The sequence below is a fragment of the Argopecten irradians genome, chromosome 5 (assembly GCF_041381155.1).
Source record: "Argopecten irradians isolate NY chromosome 5, Ai_NY, whole genome shotgun sequence".
NCBI classification, from domain to species: Eukaryota; Metazoa; Mollusca; class Bivalvia; order Pectinida; family Pectinidae; genus Argopecten; species Argopecten irradians.
In genome coordinates this window covers 39,984,471-40,006,068 of record NC_091138.1, presented here as the reverse complement: position 1 = coordinate 40,006,068, position 21,598 = coordinate 39,984,471, and the positions used below count along the sequence as shown (strand labels likewise).

Genomic DNA, 21,598 nt, shown 5'->3' with positions numbered 1-21,598 from the left:
CACAACACTAAACGCTAAGTCTTTTACCGTTTTCTTGTTGTCAGTATTAAGAAATGCCTGTACCATTTGTCTGACTATCATAATAGAAATAATACAATGTGTTTTGTTCCAAAACTGTCTTGAGCTACTGCAGGGAGTTTGAAAAATAATTTCCAAACCACATTCGGTCATGATTAATTTCTGTATTTTTCCTCCTTAATTTTATTTATTTATGATATATACTTTTTGGTTTATTTCATCTCTTTTCTGATTGTTTATTCTCTTGATATTATATCATCACCCTAGCGATGTATATTTGGTGCATTGTGGGTAATTTTGAAATGTGACAAATAGCTACTACATTTGATGTCGTGTCATGAAATTCACCTTCAGCATATCTCAGTGCTCGTAGTTCCATACCTTGTGGCCAAGTTTTCGTGTCTTTTGTGTTCAACACTGCAAGCAAAAACTGTTATCGTGCTGTATGGCCAAAAATAAACTGTATAATCTTCAAAGCTTATAATACTATACTACATCAATTTGTCCTTTTTTCTCCCATTTTTGGGGATTTTTTTTTTCGCCCGTTTTTGTTCGTGTCTGGCATTTCTTGATGCTGTGTTGTTTATATATGTAGATTATTTGTTGATATTGATACCATTGGACAAACTAGGGTTCAACACCACAAATTTTCGTTCTTGATAGTGAAGCATACTTACGGCTTAAGACTTTCCCACAAAGTGATTGAAATAGGCGCTACTTGCCAGCTCTGGTATTGTACCAGTAGGTAGGTGCCTTCAGCTATCTATCGTAGAACCGCCATTTCAAAACATCGAATGTTTAGAGACAAAACACCAAAAAAAGTCCCATATTTGATGTTACCATCTTCCTTCCTTCCACATTTGATTTTATAAACTTATTATAGAAATATTAAATATAGCCTGTCAACCTTGATGAGTAAACTCGTATTTTCTCTCAAGATGCATCTTCTATTTCAACAGAAAAATTCCCCAGAAAAGGTCAGGAATTTTGATGTTATTTAAGGAAAATAACTGAAATAATAAACTTTGAAATAATAAACTTTATTTGGCTTTTTTAAAATTAGATATATTGGAAGTTATTGTTGATCATACATATATACATCTCATAGGATAGATCACAAGGCAAACAAAGACAGTGTAATTTCTATTCTTGTTGGTTTCTTGTTGGTGATGATAGCAAATGTGCTTGTTTGTCTTTAGTTCCGTTATTTTAGGCATGAACCTACTTGCTTGCTTTAAGTTAAATAACCGAAGAACTTGTTATAGTCTATTTTAAATATCGAAGTTCAAGGTCATGTAAAATATTAAATATGACTAAATGTTGTCAAGAATATGTTTATTGGAGAAAAAAAAAATTTGCATGTAGCATAGATGATAGGAAAATTTGGTGACTGTTACATAAACTTATGGTTGGCAGGCCTATCAATGCATTTTATACCCCTGGCAACAGCGATCTCATATTAACAGGCTATTTAAAGTGAAACAGATTATGAATAAGACTTGGATCAGGATCATTCATGCACCTTCTGTAACCCACATTATAGCTTCCTCTTAGACATTAAAAGGCTTAATACTAAAATTCTAAAGTTAAAGAGCTTGAGGAAGTTAAACTAATTCTCAGCTACCCAAAAATTTAACAATTTCTCAATGTGACTCTATAAATCCCATGATTAAATGTTCATGTAGCATTCATTTAATCAAGCTTATTTAATAGGAAACGAATCATCAATGTGAAGTAGGGAAGGTGGTTAAAATCATACAAAAATTGAAGAGCAAAAGAGAACTATTGGTACTTTTTTTTTTACTCGGCGTACTGGTGATATTTTCTGGCTGGTGTTCCCCCAATCTTAGTGTCCTTTTGGTTAGACAAAGAAAATTGTCCAAATGATGAAACTTAATGAAAGTGAAAAAGCAAGTTTTAGATTAAGCCAATTATTAACAAGGATTTATTTTGCTTGACCCAATCATAAAATTATCCTGAAATTTAAACCAGTCTTACTATGTTTTTGGTAAAAAAAAATTCTGGTGCAATGTTCTTGTTTTCATTTTTTTGGCCAAAAAAATTTTCAAAAGACATGGTTTGATAAATTGATGTAACTTTAAATTTTTCTCAACTATAATTCATTATCGATTTTTTATATATATTAATTTTGACAAATCATTATGATAATAAAACTTGCTTCTTTACTTTTGAAAATGATAAATATATATATATTTATATACTGTTATTTAATTAAGCTTTGTGAACAGTTTGAAATGCCTATAAAATGCAATTAATGTTTTATTAGGCCCTTAATTCAGAATTACATAATGGTTTTCACAACAATAATTGAAAATGACACAAAATTTGATTGAAGAAATTTCCAGTAAATCTGTGCAGCAAGCACATTCTCTTCTACAAAGCTTGATTAGAAACGGCTAATTGCAAGGCTATATTGAGACATTTCCATTGATTATAAAAAAATTCATTCAATATTTTTAATTTCAACTTGACAAAATTGCCAAATAATCATGGTTTTAAACTCCATTACAAATTGTTTTTCCTGAACAAAGAGGTATTGATTAAAATTGATGGGGAACTTAAGAGGATTAATGAAAACAGTTTCAGAAGATGATAAAAAGGAAATGCTGTACTCACTGTAGCCTTAATAGTAATACATGTATGTCAGTGTTTGCTATGGCAGCTTCTTGTAGTCCTTATTTGATAAAAAAATAGAACATAAAAGTGTTTCTAGTTTAGCAATGTGTTAATTAAAATAGCTGTCAAAGTTTGTAAAAGAAAATTTATTCAAAACGATTATTTGAAGCTGTCCATACTAAACAAAATCAATGTCCACAAGGGTGAGTCTAATTCTTGTTCTCAGAATCAATAAAAGTTAATTTTTCTAATGATTCCTAATACAGATTTTTTAAAAAGAATTTCTAATCAAAAACAAATAATGTGAAGAATCATACATCATTTAACTAAAAGTTATAAAAGTTGAAAAGAAAGTTAAAAATATATACATGTATGGCAATATAATAAAGAATAAGTTCTTATCAATAGGCATTTTAAGAGAACAAGATATTAAGGCCATCTTCACAACTGGCTAGTAAAATTAAGATTGAAATTTGAAATATATATATATATATATATAAAAAAAAGGTTTTTGAAGCAATCTTTATGCTTTCAAAAAGATTTTAGTAGAAAAACAGCAAAATTCTGAGTGGTTTTAAGTGTGAAAAATATTGATTGCATTGTTGTAGATTTCCATAAAAACAAAATTGAACACATTTTTATTTTGGTTGAACATTTTAATTAAAGTTAGAATTGTGGCCAGTTGAGAAGATTCCTTGTGTTGTATCTGGATGATTGCTATGTTGACACCACACTCCTGCTTCTTTCTAAAGTGTTGCAATTTTACAAATTAGGTTAACAATGCCACTGCCCGAGTTATGACCAAAAAAACTGTCGCTGCTCCCACAATCCCAAATGGTAAGATCCGTATGTTGATTGTGTATGTCATAATACAAGTTCATTGAGAAAATTAAAGCTAGACCCTGCTAGATGATAAGTCTAGTATGAATGGATCTGTCCTTCTATTAGATATCACTCTTTAAAATATTTGTAATGATCAAAGTTGATGGTGTGCTTATATATCGCTATGATAATTTGATCGTAGTCATCAGCATGCTTGTGACTATGGTAATCTGATCATAGTCAATGGTGTGCTTATTGCTATGGTGATTTGATCATAGTCATTGGTGTGCTTATGGCTATGGAAAATTAGAAGGGATATATGATGCAGCTTTTTGACATATAATGCAGCATTTATTTATCTGGAAAGATGTATAAAAGTCAGTTATTCAGTGCTTAATGAAGCCTCCATATTTATTGGCAACACTTGAATTTTCCTATAAAAATTATACGCAGCACTTCTAACATATCCTTGGACCAACTTTATGTCCTCTCCCATTGTGCATGCAATGAATATTAGACAGAGGAGTGTATAGCCATCATGCTATTGGGATTTTCATCTATCAGGGTCTTGTTGACTTGTTCTAATGTTAATCTGGTACCATGCAGCATGCAAGATCGGATGCAACTGATAATGAGGTATTGCAATGAGGAAAATAAAGATTAATAACTTGTACGAGGTATCATGTTGATTCCACCTGCCTGTCAAGGTCTTAGACTTTGTGTGTGTCCTTGGATGGAACAATCTGGCTTTTTAGTCCTTTTCTTGTTTCTAATAACTACGTCATTAGACTTTAGAAAAAATAACATTTTTGGAATTTTGGACCCAAAAAAGTTTGTTTTGGATGAATACTTGCATCATGATAAATGTGATTGATGAAAAAAATGAAGAAAACTATTTGTGGGAATTTTGATGGAATCTTGTGACTGAAATTGTCCATTGGAAATTAACAGTAACATTGCATCAATTGTAATAGATGGGAAATTAATGGTTTAAATAATTCCTCTGTATGATTTTTGGAAGGGTAGACACTTTGCTCAAAACTTGCATGTTGTATGTCCAGTTAATTGTTTATGTTTAAATTAATCAGGAACAATTCAAACGTTTTTATTGTCCTGGAAAAAAGGGACATTTATACAGTTTGTGATTATTGAAATATGTATTATATTAAGATGGTATTGATAAAAGTAGAAAGATAGACTTTAGGCACAACTTCCCATACGTTTTTAGTGGTAGTATAATGATTGCTTTGAAACCCTGAGCATAAAAGCATTTGAAACTGTTTTGGATTGCAAATAGAAGACATATATTATTTTGCTGTAAGTCATGGCTTTGGTCATGTTTTGTGTATGATTATGTTTGAGTAAAAGCTATAAAATAAAGAAGCACAAGAATGTTATATAATATGGGTGATGTATGAACAGCAGTAGAGACTATCTCGTCCTTGAGCAGTCAGTCATGGAATCAAGTTAATTTATAGGATTGCTTTTAGTCTAGTGATAAACTCTTGTTATTTGTGGGGAAAGTTTTGAAGAATTTGTCATGTCTGTCTGATAATACATCACACATGCAGGCTCTGCTGGACAGTTATGTATTTATGACTTAGGACATAATCAATGGTGCCAGGGGTACAGATTCTTCATAATTGGCTGCATAGGGAAAGTGATGTAGTGGATGGACAGAGATCATTATCACACGGCTGGTGTAGTAGTGAGATTGTAGCTTTGTAAATAGGAATCCTGGGAATGTGCTAGTCATACCTGTGTACATTTAGATCAACATATACTGGGCACAGAACCAGCACAACATGTGTAGACAATGATTTATAGTACCTAGACTACCGCATTTATAATTAGTCCAGCTGTAGTAGTATTGGGGATGGAGATAAATCTAGGCTTGACATCAGGGGAGGTAACTCTAGTGAAGTGGTGGGTTTTGGTCCTATCTTATTCAAAAGGGGAATGATAAACTCAGGGATTGGTATTAGGGGAGGTAACTCTGGTTAAGTCATGGAAGGTTTATCAGAGTTCAGGATTCAATTGAGAAGGGATTGTTAATATAGTTCAGGATTTAAGAAGGCCATATATATATAGTAGGTTATATGCTGTGGAAGTTAGGCTTTAAATAAGGGCCAATGATATAGGCATTTTTTTGGCCGGGGGGGGGTGGGGGGGGGGGGGGGGGGGGGGGCAACTGAGAAAATATGCTGTAGAAGTTAGGCTTTAAATAAGGGCCAATGCTATAGGCTTTTTTTTTTGGGGGGGGGGGGGGGGAAATAAAAATTTAGGGATAGATAGCAAAGCCTGAATGCAGAGCAAAGGTAGGGTTTGGGTTTCCAAAGGAATAAATATGTATACAAGAGTTAGAGATAAGAGTAAGGCAAGACTGATATAGACTGTAGTCAGGACTACAGGGTGCTGTTAAAACACACGTAGTCATTTATGACTGTAGTCTATAGAAAAATATGGATGTTAGAGCACCGATATATAGAAAAGGAAAAGTAGGGATAAATACATTTGGGGAAAATAGCGAGGATTGGTTGTCTCTAGAATTTGGATATTAGAGGAACATTATGGAATAGGCATTGTCGGGATACAGATACATTTGGGAAAATAAAAACAATGAGGAGTGGGGTTGGCTGCCTTGAAAGTCATTATCATTTGTACATGCCTATAAAGTTACTCTGCATGGTCGATAAACAGCAAGGGAAAGGAAGAAGGAAAAAATACATGTCAGTATCTTGATGACTGAACATTTAGCTTTGTCATATACAAAAATGCTGTAGGTTCCCTACAAAATCTATATATTGTGTAATGTAACACAGCATATAAAACCTTCAGTGTATTGCCAGAGATTATGTAAACCCTTGTCTGATTCGGATGCTGAACACGAACTGCTTCAAAATTTGATATCTTATTATAGGGTTGGGTATATTCCAAGAGTAACAAAAGAATCTTCAGTCAAATAGCTAACAAATGTATAAATTTCCATTATTGATTTTTCATTAAATTTTAGCTTAAAAGTTCTTAGCAGTTAAAGAGCACCTGTTCTGGCAGAGTGGTAATTAAGTTTCTGTATTGTAGGATTTCCCCAAGCAGTTGCCGGCAATCCAAGCGCTGGTATGTTGTCACCAAGTTGGGGGGTCAATGTTGTATTTTGTAATATCTTTTTTATAGATTCTGTCCTTCACAAGCAATTGCTCAGTCATCAGGCTGTCAGAGACTAAACAGAGTCTGTGACAAACATGAACTATCAAATGTATTCCAAAATGAATCCTACAAACATGTAATATACTCTCAAATTTTATCATCAGGTTCTAAGCTTTTGTCACAGATTTTGTTGGTCTAATAATATCAAAATAAATTCCTGATCTATAATCAAATAGAATGCTTAGCTCAGAAATCTTTATGTTTATGGCTATACACTATTGATTATTCTCAAACCAGATAATTTTCATGATAATGACGCATAATGAGCATCATGTATGTGACATTCTTGTACTAATTGTTGGGATTGAATCCTGCATAAGTATCAGCATAAAGAACTTCTGGACATGGAGTTGTGTGCCCTTTACAAGTGACAATGTTTTTATTTTAATTTATGCAATGATGACCTATATAGACAGCCTATTGCAGCTTCCCTTTCCCCCATATATGCCTTATGTATACACATATACAATATTTCCTATTCATTTTATGAAGAATTATTTACTTTTTGAAAGAACTGGAATCCTTTTTTGTAGTGTTAAATTTGCAAGTGTTGTTTACTTGATATAACTTTGAATGGAAATGTTAGTAGTAATCACAAAATTATGTTAATTTGATTTTTTTTTAATCGTTATCTAAACTTGTAATGCTGCATTATTATCGATTGATGGATGGATTGGTCTGTAATTGTCCTAAAACTATGCAAAATGCATTATCATGATCATGGTTATTTTGACTGTTTTGTGTCCTGATGTGAACTCTGCCTGGTTATCATAGATGGTCTCTTGCTTAGTTGTATTATCATCAATCTTGCATTTATATTATTATTATTACATGAATTTATTTACAATTTTTATTGAAATTTGATTTTTGCATTGAACCATGATGGAATTGCATGAATGCCCCCGTACTTGTGTTTTGTGTGTGTTTTGTTTGGAACTTCCCTGCTTCATGTCGGCACACTGGTTATTTCAGCTGCAGCATTACGTGGTGTTGCCTTGACGAGAGGACGAGCGGCGGCTGCCGTAGCCGCACGAGGAACATACGCCAATGTAGCCGCGGCGGCAGCTGCAGCTGCAGCGTTTAGACACCCAACACCTTTAGCGGCCACCGCAACAGCACTGCCTTACACAGCGTAAGTATACAAGGCAGTTGAAACCTGCATTATCCAATAAGTTATGTGTACATTGATGAATAAGAAAGGTTGCTATCCTGTTGTCATGACGCCGCAGTCCTTCCTTGACATTCAAAGTATCATTGACCAATTACAGTGTTCTCTGGAATATAATCAACCAATCACAGAGCCTCCCTGAAGTCATAAATCACAATTCCTACCAGAGGGACATTCGAGGAAATGCCTTCAGTGTTAACCTAAGCGATAATAAGATTTTTCATTGTCAGCAAATGACTTTGTACTGTAAGGTTTATATGTACTATTGTTTAAGTTTACTGTCGTGTCCTTTGTCTTTTCTTTTAGTAACTGCTTTGTCTCCTGTTTGTTATCTTTGGAATGATCTAGAAACCTCTGGTAGGATTGTGAAATAGTGCAAATACCGTAGTCAGGTTGCATAATGAACAAGTTGTTATGCTATACATAAAAACAAACTCCTCATTTCCCAAAACAGAAATGCACTTCTTCAAAAGGTCATGTATGACCTTAAACCAAGCACAATGTTATCCCCTGGCATATATTCTTGGAAAATCTTAACTAGCTGATAGTGGCAAACATAAAATGCATGTTAAGTTTAAATGCCCATTTGAATAGAAGTCTTTGATTTCAATCTGAAAAAAATCTTTATTTCTAATGCTATCAGTTGCAAATATTGCTAGTACACATATTGTGTTACTTACATTCCTTCATTAAGATCACAGAATCAATATATACACTATTTAAATCTATATGCTTATATACATTTGGTATGAACATATCAATATTAAGTTGTTATTGAGTCTTGTGTCTTGTTGCATCTAGTTATCCAAATCAGGATTCGTAACCAATTTACGAGATTCTAGTATTTTAGTCATTGAATATCAGTTTTAAATTAGTCCTACTTATATAATCTCTTTTCACATTGAAACTAATCATATAGTTGTCTGATCTGTTGAAATAACCCAACAACAAGCACACCACAACACTATGTAATCTATCTGATTGACTTGATAGTACTTCTTGTGATATAACTTGATACTTTGACAATGTTTGGTTTGCTGTCTCCATCTGTATGTATACATGTACCGGTATGTCTTGTTGTACCATGGTCAGAGTTTGATTTAGCAAACATTTGGCAGATCAGTATAACAATTACGTAGCTTAATAAAACCAAAAACTTTCTGAGCCAAATGGAAATGAAGATTGTGTACATTGAAAAACAAAACAAAAAATCTTTGGAATCCTGTGTACTTTGTCAATGAAGAAATTTGTAGATTCTGCCAAATGCATGATGTAATGTTTGAGTGTATGAGCCATGAACCTGGTTTACCAGTGTGGACAGTGGCAGAGGTCATACTTGTGTTATAACATGTATGGCTGTCAGAGGTCGTACAGGTCATGATGCATATGACATTTGGATGTTTTGCATGTTACAGGGGCATGTACCAGGACCCGTTCCTTGCCACATATGCCGCTGAAAGATACCAGGTAATAATCCTCGCATGCTCTTCTTGTATCGTATTCTATATAGCTGTGTAGAAAACAGAATTCTGCAAATATTTTTTTGAAGGGAGAGATTCCATGGAATTTGCTACATCAACAAGTACTCAAAAAATACATGCATTAAAGCTTAATATAGCTCATTACATTTTGAACTGGAATTTGACAGGAATTTTTTAAAGTTCAGTTTACCAAAGCTTGCTAGGGATAAACAAAACACTTCAAATTAACAGTTTATTTATATACAGCCATTGGAACAAAATTATTTCGTTGAAAACTTGTTTTATCCATTTCTAACTTATTTTCCCAAAGATGAATTCCACAAGATAAAAAATAAATTTATGCCAACTAAATCTGAAATAATGTTCTATGATAAATAAAGATATGTGGCAATATGCCTGCACTAGTCAAATAATTACTTGGGAGTGCGAGGAAAGTAGAAAAAATTAAGTAGTTAATAAAAAAAATATGTCAGAAAGCAAAAGTAAGAAACAGAAAACACAAAGCAACACTGCATGACCATTCTTATCATGAAGGAATATTTATTGAGGAAGGTGTACCTGATGATGATTTAATATGATATGTAGCATTGTATGTCTTGAAAGGCATGAGATACCATATATCTAAAAGTTGTATTATGTTGTAATTTCTTTCAAAATGCGATAAATGTTCTAAAGTTGTGTGACTAGTTAATGTATAGATATAATGACAATGTATATGTATGTGTTCTGCTGTGTTTTGATGACAATGTATGTATATGTATACATATTCTAATGTTTATCTATGTGACAATATATATATGTTTTCTGCCGTGTTTTGATGACTGTATATATACGTGTTCTGCCGTATTTTGCTCCCCCAGTTGGTGACGACACAGCCCTACCCTACAGCGGCTGCAGGCTATGCTACCGCTGCCACACGCTACGCAATCCCTGCCGCTATGGCAGCCACAGGAGCTACATATGCTGCCGCAGGGTCGATTCCGTAAGTAAACCTAGCAATAATCATAATTACCACACATTTCTTTCCATAATCATACAATTTGTCAGGAATAACTTCATACTTAAAATCATACAATTTGTCAGGAATAACTTCAGACTTACAGATTTTTTAATTTTTTTTTTTTTTTTTTTGTGAGCAAGAAAGTAAACCATATTTCTTTGAATTAGCTGTTACAGGTGAAGTAAAGAAATCCTAAATCAAAAGATGAATAATTGTTGTACTTTATTAAGATGAAGGTTTCTTTGTTACACAGGTATGCTGGAAGAGAATATGCGACAGACCCCTACCTTGGACACAGTATTGGGCCAGTGGCCGGTTATGGAGTAAGTAGTTGTCTTTTGAATTGTTCAAGTTTTAGGACCCAGTTTCACAAACATTCCTTAAGTTTAATGAATGCCTTAAACAATATTCATAGGAAAGCATTACAGATTTTAAGGAAGTCTCCATAACTTAAGATTTTTTCCTTAACTTCCGTTATGCTTTTTTGTGGGAAGTTTTAAGTTAAGAAATTTCTTAAAGTTTAGGAATATTTGTGAGTGCAAGCTTGCCTAGAAGGAAAATCTATTTCTTCCTGCTGCTATCTAATGTAGAGTGATATTGTTTGAAAATGCTAGACCAACATGTATTGCATAGAATCAGATTAATCACATTATAAAAACTTGTACAAGCATCAATGGTCAGAAGTCATTTTCCTTTAACGCTACTGGAATTAAGTATCTGTCCATTTTAGTTTTTAGAATGGAAAGGCGAGAGCAAGAATTGCATTCAACGTCCCTAATGTGGGGAAATTTCTTGATTAGTGATATGTCCAGGTCTGATTATAGACCCTTGGAGACAAATTTAGGTGGCGTCTGTATTAGCCGTGTAGTTATTTAATTTGACTGTCTGGCAGCGTTGGACATGCCTAACCCCACAGGAAGACATTAGAATTACTGCCATACAAGGGTGATTGTTCTTGTAACTTGATCTAGTCAAATGACATCACCTCTGCTTCTTCTTCAGGAACAGTTAGCCAACAGTAAAAGTCATTCTATCCTCAAAATTTGTCCATTTCAAAAGAACTATTGATAATAATCAAACCAGTCAACAACAATCACTCCAGGGACAAAGAAGAAAAAAAAGGGGTTTTTTTTATCCAGAGGTCTTTATACACAGGTGAACTTATGTCATTAAGGAACCCAAAAAGTGGTCTTATAAAGCAGATATCCTTAATACAGAGAGATGGCTATTAAAATTGTTTTTACTGTGCCACTATATCTTTAATTATTGGTGTGGGAAAGTTTGTACAGAAGAATAGATTGTGACAGTGAGTTATGTGATGTTTCAGGCGACAGTGTATCGTGGGGCCTATCAAAGATTCACACCCTACTGATGTAGTGTAAGAGGTCATTGTGAGAGGATCGGAGAGAAAACAAAGCAGCGGTCATGTGATATACTCTACAGTGTTGTCATGCTGATCTGTGGAGCGGAGGCGGAGCTGCCGACAACAGTATTCGCTCTATTTAACTCTCGAAGCAGACTGTCAAGTGCAATGTTCTCATCAGTGCTGAATTGGTGCTTTTTCACTTTATTTTGTAATATTTGATTGTATGTTTTTATTTTTAAATCAGCACTGATTGAAGATTATGAAATACTTGCTGCCATTTTTAAGATTCTTCCATTCTGATTGGTCCAGTCCTTGAAATGCAAATGCCCTTGAGATCATAGAAAAGATACCTCAATTCTTCCATTGTGCTGAAACAGTTTTGTTGGATTTGTTTTTTGGAGGATATTGAGGGAATTTTACTGCATCCACATGCAACTGTCAGTATTAAATCAAAATCTTTCACTATTGGATGCGTATGTAAGTTTGTTATTAACGTTATGTAGTTGTGTTGTAGGTTAGGCCCCAGTGGGGTGTAGGTAGTAACCTACAGTACTATCAGTTATGTGTGTTGTCGGGGTGAACAGGGGCAGATAACTGTCCATTACCATCCCAAAGTCATTATTTATTATATACAAACACTCCTATTTATTCATCTGTGTATATATATTATAAAAACCACTCATGCATTTCAAGGGCTGAACCATGGTTACGCATCACTGATTGTGTTATCCACACCATGACCATGGAGCATGGCTATTGGTGACAGAATGAATGGTGGGCCGTTCTGGGTCACATTGATTAAATATATATACTTATTATTATTGATGATAATGATGATGAATGTACATACTAAATACTCATAATGCAGTAAGCTTTATTTTGAACAAATGCATCTAGTCAAATTCACAATGTTTTACCTCATGCCAACTTCAGTTAAGGGGTGAATCATCAGATGTGAGCACTGGTAATGGTCACACTCGCGAGCGCCTTGTGCTGCTGATTCGGGCCCAACTTATGAGTCATGTTCCCAATAAAAAGCGACATTATTTAAACTTTATATATTATTGGATATTAAATCAAGTGTCACTAATTCATTAATATTTCAAAATAAAACTTACAGAAGTAAGATTAATTTCAAAATTCCAAAATAGACGGTTTATAATGCAAGCAAATTGATAAATGACATGGATTTTCATGGAGGGAATAGAAGAGGCAAAAAAAGTGTTTAGGCTATTATCTGGTCAATTTCCGTTTTGTTGAAACTGTAGCTACACATCACTTAAAACTCAGTGTTTTAAATTATTATTTTTTGCTTATTCATAAAATTTCTGGCAAAATCTAAAATTTTGAATTAGAATTTATTTGAAATGATTAAATATTAAATTGAGTTGGGACAGGGCCTGTAGACCAAGCTGAGAATTATTCTCAAGATTTGCTATGTACTTCAGCAACAAGGTGCTTTCCATCTTTACTATTCATCACTCTTATGTGCAATTAAAACACCCAACATTTAAAATCATTTTTAAAACAGACATTTAGCATATAAGATGCTTGTCTGCAAGTTCATTTGAGTACGCAATTGAACCGTATAAACTTCTGCAGCAAAGGTCACTTGTACACTAGTCAAGACCTAATCAAATAAAAGTCAGCATGAAAGGTCACGGTCAAAGTGAAAAAGAAATCTTACTTCAACCTTATGCTAGTCAAGGTCATGCTGAACCCTTATATAAGCAAAGGTCAAAGTTGAAATGATTTTGGTGAGGTATTTTAGCAGTGTCTTAATGTTTTGGTTCTGTTTGAGAAATGATAAAAGAGATTGTGGTTAGTACATTTTTTTCTTTACAATGTATACATTTTGTTTTCTTTTTTAAATGTTCTTCATCAACTCATTGTTCATCCACAGTTTCTTCCAGTATGCTTGTACAGAAAGCATGAGAGCATGGTGCTGGGAGGAAGTAGAACATGTTCGCATGGTTCGTACCAGGAGTGGGCGAGTGTGTGAAATTATTTTGAGAAGTGAAAATGATTGAATGAACTGATACTGATAAATATAATTGGATTACTAGTCGACTCTTAAATAGTTATATATAATATTACAATGTTACTTTTCATAATTTAAGAAGTAAGTTTCATACATGTTATTATTGAAAGATGTTCGTTACTTGAACATTCTTGCCAAAAGAAAATTTCTTGCCCTTGGTGTATTTTGTCGGTTTATCTGGCTGATTTATTAATCAGTTCTATTGTTAATATTACAGGTATGCTTAAATTGCTACGCAATATTTTTTTTTAAAAGTTTGATCTGCCCATCATTTTATGCTAAATTTTTCTTTAGTTTTTCACTCCTTATTTTAGAGATTTGTTAAAAAAATACTACATTATTTTCTATTCCGTCGATAAATTCATTCTTTTGAGTAATGAAAACTCCTTGTAATATTGCTAATCTTTTGTTTTATTTGATGAATCTGATACTGTGACTTAATTATGTTAAAAAAAATACTGTCAGCATTATTGTGAGAAAGATTGTTATTAACATTTAAAATGACGACTCCTTTTTTTGTTCACATTCTGTTTTACAGTAACGCAATCTCATTTTCTGTTTCTGAAGGGCAGAGCAGGTTTTATTATATATTATGAATATTGTATTCTTCCAACTTTTGTTGTCAAATTTTTATACATGTTGATATGTAAAAAAAAACTTATTGCACACAACTTAAACTGCAAAGTTAAAAAAAAAAGAAAAGATGAATGTCCCATCTTTTTTTTAAATGATATGATAATCAAAAGTTTTCAGCAGATGTCAAAAATACAACAAGATTTTGTTAAAAGATGTGGATTGTTGAGTCGTGATTATCTCAAGGTGCAATAAAACAGATAACAGAGCAGAAGAGTAAAATCTTTTGCTGAAGCTACAGTGAAAACACTCATGATTGTGTTGGTACGTTGTTATTTAGAGATTTATGGTGCATCTTAGGGAAATGTTGGACATAGCGTACCGCATGGCAACATGCACGGGTACTTGCTGTTGGTCGAGAATGTTAATAATATTGATATGTACATTTATTGTTTGTGAATTTCTCATCTTTTTCTCTTTTTTTAATATTCTGTTTTCATATTAATCATCTAATGTTTGTGTAGAATGGTAGCCTGAATGTACATTTGTGCGTTTGTGTATATATATATACTACAAATATGTCGACGGAAGATGACGACAGTTTTTGTGTAGCTGTTGTTCGTCGAGTTGGCAGATTCCCGAGTGCTTCCTCGGAGAGAGAATTGGGCATGTCAGGGGCATGATGGGATGTGTCATACACGCATGATTTGAATGAACTACTGATACTGAGGTGAGATCAATTAATACAGCATGTGTGTCTCTGACAAGTTGAATGTGCTTCTTTCCCCGATCTCTGATTTGGTCATTAAGCAACATTTCTGGCATGCCTTTTTATGATAACATCTCTATTGCTTGTATAATGTACTTAGTTGACTTGTAGTTTGGTCCCACCCGGGACACAGTAGCACCCGCGGGCACAGGTTAGGAGGGTCCCATCCCAACCCCCTCAGGTCACACTAGGTAACAGATAACAACATTTGCCAAATAGAGATAATGGAATACTTTATCACTTTTTGGGGTTTCCAGATAGAGTAAGAAATGTCTTGCCAAGATTTTTTTTCTTTTTGTTTGAATTTGTAAATTAACATTATTTGAAATTTTCTTTTGGAGTATGAATTCTTGTGTTAATTTAATTAGCCAAGATCTGAGATACATGCTAAGTGCAGTGATCTTTGGAATAATTTGTTGGATTAAGGTATGATCTGCATAACTGGATCTGGTTTATATCGTAGGTAGCATTTACTGTTAATATAAAAACTTGTGTATTGGATCTGTATTGCAGTGTCTTGGTATTTTAAGTCTGTCACATTGGGTGATATTACAGATGTAGGAATTCTCTTCATAGTTTGTATCTAATGTCATATGTCAATAATTTGTTTTGTTTTTCTTGTCATAATTACTATGTATCCCCAGCTTATGTGTAGATATTTACTCTTGACCCTCAATCTCCTGCCCTCATCTCTTTGTTTGTACAGATGTATAACTAAAAAAAATATTTATTGATAATATTCTAGCACTTTGATATTTAGACTTTAGAAATTGTACACTTTGATAAGATAAATATGTATATCTTGGCAATAGTTGGTTGCTAGGTGTAGATTCTCTCTCACCCCCTCTTTATTCACAGATCTGGGAATTGTTTAGTGTGTTATTTATAATCACATAATTTAATAGCATCAGTCCTGCATGAAGGAGGATACTACACCCCCTCCCAGTACTATATACGCTGGGCTAATGTTCCCTATGTTTATAACCAATGATATTATCAACACATGCTTACAATTTCTCATATTCCACACAGTGTTGTTGTACTGGTATTAATGGTTTAGATCAGATGAAAAAAAAATACAAAAAAAAAATTATGAAAATATTGCTTCTTTTGTGCACATCATTTTGTGTCTTGTATGTAAATAACCTGACTGCACTTTGGAACAGTTTATGTGTCTGAATACTTGTGTGCAACTCATAGATACAATAAACTGTTGTTCAGTGTATACCATATAGTTGTATTACTCTCACTGCAGCCCTTAATGCTAAAGCATGGTTTTCTTGCATTTTTGTATTATTCCAGAATGTAGAACATGTCATGTACTATTTATAGCAACAGATATTAAACCAAGGTCATTCTGCAGCATCATGATGGAAACATTTGCATATGACCTCTTTGACCCCTGAGAATGCTGTTCATGAAATATGCATGCAAACATTGGCCTTCGATAATCCTGCAAATGATTGTTTTCTCACTCTGAAAAACAGAAAGTGAAAAAATAACCAACACAAATCTATAGTTCAACCAGCATCTAGTCGGTCCTCTTGGGTGCATCTCTAAGCTTTTGATCAATCAATTTTTATTTGTGTTCTGCATGGTTCTGATTATCTGGATTATGTATGTGCTACTACTGCAGCTACTCTTTAGGAGACAAAAATACACAGGAACCGCACCATCAAAGCTGAACTGCTCCCAAGGGTAGATCAATCGCACCACTCCGCTGTGTGTACCTTTTTCTAGTCTTCACTGAACTATTTAAATTCGACAAAATATTTTGACATAATTTGACTAAAACTGGAATCAATCCATCAAAAATAAATCAAAATCAAAAAAGGAAAAATAAGAAAAAATTCATTTTTGGATTAAAAAAAATAATCATTTTTGAATTCAAAAAGGTAGAATTCAGTTATATACACGATTCTGACTTTGATGAGATAAAGCATGACAATATATCATCAACAAAAGTAAATAAGTCTCAATGTATTACATGTTTGAAGAATTAAGTAAGACCATGCTGGTTGGACAGAATTTGTGTTGAGAATGACCTTTGACCCCTCACATACTTGAATCTTGGGCCGGGTGTGGCAATATTGCATGCCTACATGCTATATTTGAATTGCATTTGGTGATGGCTTTGTTATTATAATGGCTAACAATGAAAAATAATGTCAGTCGCCGAGGAAAACTGACACAACGCCAACCTCATATCCTACAGCATTAGAATTAATGGCTTCATGTACAAACGACAATGCAAAATTGAATTCAAGGCATTGTTTCTCAGACCTACAGATAGCCAAAAAGGACATTTCCCTGTGGTGAAGCATTTACGTGACTCCCTGAAAGACATTAGTGTTTCCTGCAGTAAACATGAAAGATTACTTTATTAACTCGAGAAATGTCGCTAGCCAATCACATTTAAGCAGACAGTTTACAGGTTCTTAAAATCAACACACAAGTTAACTGTAAAAGATTACTTTGTTAATAATTTAATGGCTATTTCAATTTATTGATTTTTGGTCTTAAATAAGTTTTAATTGTAATTTAAAGAGTTTCTAAATTGATTAAAAGGAAAATTAATGTTTTATTCAAAATGTTCATGTGCAGTTTAAAAGGTTATCATGCTGTTAAAGTTTACACCAAAGAAATCTTTTACAGAGCATTTTATATGAAGCTTGATCAAAAACAAATACACAAATAAAACTTCCACTTGAAGTCAGGATAATGTTCCTAAAAAGACAGCCACGCGGTATTTTACTGCAATAGTGATCTTGACAGTCCTTTGTATTAATTCTACACAATTTGATTTAAATTGAATTCTTTTGACTTCAAGTTCTCGAGTATTAGTATTTTGAACTTTACAGAATATGCACAAATTCATAAAATTTGTGACAGCCCTTGACTTAAATTCTACACTAACCTAATTTCAAATTTAATTCTTTTGACTTCTAGTTTTAGAGGAAAAGGTATTCTGAACCATACAAAATATGTATGAATTCTATGAGCCTGTCAAGATTACTATGTAGTGAAAATATTCTACTTTCCATCAGTTCCTTCATCCAAATTGAAATATGTGGATTGATCACAGATTTAAACAAAATTGCCATACAGGAATGTTCCAATGTGTTTTAGTGTAGAATCTTTGCATGATATTAGCGTGTGCGAATTAACAGACTTGTGTTGTTCCTAGTGGTAACCAAATCCTATATATATATCTATGTATCGTAACTAATGTATCACTGACTGTGGTCACTAGGGATAACTCAATCCTGCAGGGAGCAAGTGGCGAAGGATTTCATATGGAATATCAGTTTCCAGAGAAAGTGAATTGGATACATTGCATTACTTTGTGATGGTCGAGAGTGACATATTTTACTTTATCGGCAGTTGGGAATGTACAAGAACAAAGTCATACTGTAATAGACTCCTCATCTGGCGATTCAAACATTAGACATCTGACACAGAAAAAGGGTACTTACCTACATGTTATACACATACAAAACTGGTCGACTTACACCATTGTGGATGCACAAATTCATCATCTCGCTTAACATTTCAAAACCAATGGATTTCTCATTTTCCAAATGATATTTAAATCAAAACAAAGATTATTTTGTAGCTAATATCTAATATCTGAAGGCAGTGAAATATTTGATTGTGAAAACCAAAAGGCAGCAATAATAAAGCTATTAATTGCCAAGAAAATTCCTACATAAGGCAGTAGATCCCTGAATAGCAAACAGGTGAAATAAAACAATTACCATTAAATGCTTTTTCACAAATGTGAGTTTCTATACCTTTACATTAAACTTCATGGGAATACAGAGGGTAACTTCAACAAACAAATTACTCAAATTTCCATGTTCAGTAATCGTAGTGTTTGTATTATGGGGAATTTGTAATAGTCGGAGAAATATCAATTATGAAAAAGCACACTACAAAAACTAAAAACAATTTAGGATATAAAATTACAGTCTTTGAAGTTAGATATCGTTTTTAGCTCACCTGGCCCGAAGGGCCGGTGAGCTTATGTCATGGCGCGGCGTCCGTCGTCCGTCGTCGTCCGTCGTCCGTCGTCCGTCCGTCCGTCGTCCGTCGTCCGTCCGTCAACATTTCCTTTAAATCGCTACTAGTCATAGAGTTCTGCATAGATTGTAACCAAATTTGGCCACAAACATCCTTGGGGAAAGGGGAACAGAACTTGTATAAATTTTGGCTCTGACTCCCCAGGGGCAGGAGGGACGGGGCCCAATAGGGAAAATAAAGGTAAATCCTATAAAACGCTACTTGTCCTAGAGTTCTGCATGAATTGTAACCACATTTGGCCACAAACATCCTTGGGGGAAGGGGAACAGAACTTGTATAAATTTTGGCTCTGACCCCCTGGGGGCAAGAGGGGCGGGGCCCAATAGGGGAAATAGAGGTAAATCCTATGAATCGCTACTTGTCCTACAGTTCTGCATGGATTGTAACCAAATATGGCCACAAACATCCTTAGGGGAAGGGGAACAGAACTTGTATAAATTTTGGTTCTGACCCCCTGGGGGCAGGAGGGGCGGGGCCCAATAGGGGAAATAGAGGTAAATCCTATGAATCGCTACTTGACCTAGAGTTCTGCAGGGATTTTAACCAAATTTGGCCACAAACATCCTTGGGGAAAGGGGAACAGAACTTGTATAAATTTTTGCTCTGACCCCCTGGGGCAGGAGGGGGGGGGCCCAATAGGGGAAATAGAGGTAAATCCTATAAAACGCTACTTGTCCTAGAGTTCTGCATGGATTGTAACCAAATTTGGCCACAAACATCCTTGGGGGAAGGGGAACAGAACTTGTATAAATTTTTGCTCTGACCCCCTGGGGGCAGGAGGGGCGGGGCCCAATAGGGGAAATAGAGGTAAATCCTATAAATCGCTACTTGTCCTAGAGTTCTGCATGGATTGTAACCAAATTTGGCCACAAACATCCTTGGGGGAAGGGGAACAGAACTTGTATAAATTTTGGCTCTGACTCCCCCGGGGGCAGGACGGGCGGGGCCCAATAGGGAAAATAGAGGTAATCTTATAAATCGCTACTTATCCTAGAGTTCTGCATGGATTGTAACCAAATTTGACCAGAAACATCCTTGGGGGAAGGGGAACAGAACTTGTATAAATTTTGGCTCTGATCCCCTGAGGGCAAGAGGGATGGGGCCCAATAGGGGAAATAGAGGTAAATCCTATAAATCGCTACTTGTCCTAGAGTTCTGCATGGATTGTAACCAAATTTGGCTAGAAATGCATCCTTGGGCTAAGGAGAACAGAAAATTGTATAAATTTTGGCTCTGACCCCCTGGGGGCAGGAGGGGCGGGGCCCAATAGGGGAAATAGAGGTAAATCCGATAAATCACTAATAGCCATATAGTTCTGCTTGGATTTTAACCAAATTTGGCCCAGAAATATATCCTTGGGGTTAACAGAATTTGTATAAATTTTGGCTTTGACACCCTTGAGCAGAAAGAGTGGGGCCCAATAGGGGAATTAGAGGTAAATATTCAAATTCCTTCAGAAAAGAAACAATGAACTTGTATTCAGAACATTCCTAGGCATTACAAACCAGGTGAGCGATACAGGCCCTCTGGGCCTCTTGTTTGTATCAGGAATATTACACCTAAACAATTACATGCATTTGTAGTGACATTCAGCATAAACGCGAAACGATACATTAATTTGATGCTAATGATGATAATTGTAACGAATGAGACTGTTGACTGTTTGGAATCTGATCTTCATCCCATAGGAAATCATAGCTATGTGGGTAATAAGAAACAAGGGACGTTACTGAATACCTATGTGTGTAATGGTATAGGTTTAATTCATAACCAGGGATACCAATAATTCATAACTGGTATATACTAGGGATTGGCCTTATACAATAAGTGTATATATTACTGATATATGATAATGGTAAGTCTGTACATCATCAGAAGACTGACCTTACATATATATATACAGATAATAATCCTAAGTCTGTTGATCATCAGTCTTAATGGGGCACCTGCCATCCCGGGATCAGACATTAATCAGTATTACCACCTCATATAATAATAGATCTGGTTAATTAGAGGAGCCCTCTGCCAACTCCTGTAGGAATCGATTATGAATTATGATTGACATCGATCCTGCAGAGTAAAATTACAGTGCCTGGCAAGGTTACAGGGATTTGTTCAGATTTGTGACCTGTGATAGTATTTCCTCTAAATCTATTAGACATTATACAAAATGACAAAAAATACAAAAAATGTAAGGTACAAAGAAATTACACAGTAATATTATATTACCCTTTGGTCAAGCAAACTAAATCCTGGTTACTTGCAGTTAAGTGTAGACATATATATAAGTGAAAAATTAAATGAGTATGTAGGTACTATTAAAACTTCAATTATAGATGAGATAGTACAGTCTATCTTATAATTTGACTTTGGTATTTTAAGCAGTAAATGAATCTACAACCTATTAACTTCCTTACAAAAGCAAATTGACCT

At 34.5% G+C, this 21,598-nt stretch overlaps 1 protein-coding gene across 19 annotated transcripts in view; it reads left to right on the top strand.

Annotated features, from left to right (window-relative positions):
* LOC138323840 (RNA binding protein fox-1 homolog 3-like) overlaps positions 1 to 14,626 on the top strand; it is a 99,993-nt gene extending 85,367 nt beyond the window's left edge. For 16 of the 19 annotated variants that reach the window (XM_069268707.1, XM_069268704.1, XM_069268703.1 and 13 more), the window contains 7 exons: positions 3,429 to 3,492; positions 6,559 to 6,594; positions 7,657 to 7,816; positions 9,268 to 9,319; positions 10,185 to 10,315; positions 10,587 to 10,656; positions 11,661 to 14,626. In XM_069268707.1, the coding sequence (XP_069124808.1) occupies positions 3,429 to 3,492; positions 6,559 to 6,594; positions 7,657 to 7,816; positions 9,268 to 9,319; positions 10,185 to 10,315; positions 10,587 to 10,656; positions 11,661 to 11,705 (558 nt within the window). In that variant the 3' untranslated portion in view covers positions 11,706 to 14,626. The remainder of the gene's footprint in view (positions 1 to 3,428; positions 3,493 to 6,558; positions 6,595 to 7,656; positions 7,817 to 9,267; positions 9,320 to 10,184; positions 10,316 to 10,586; positions 10,657 to 11,660) is intronic. The other 3 variants (XM_069268702.1, XM_069268708.1, XM_069268706.1) reach the window with 3 other exon arrangements.
* Positions 14,627 to 21,598: the final 6,972 nt, after the last annotated feature.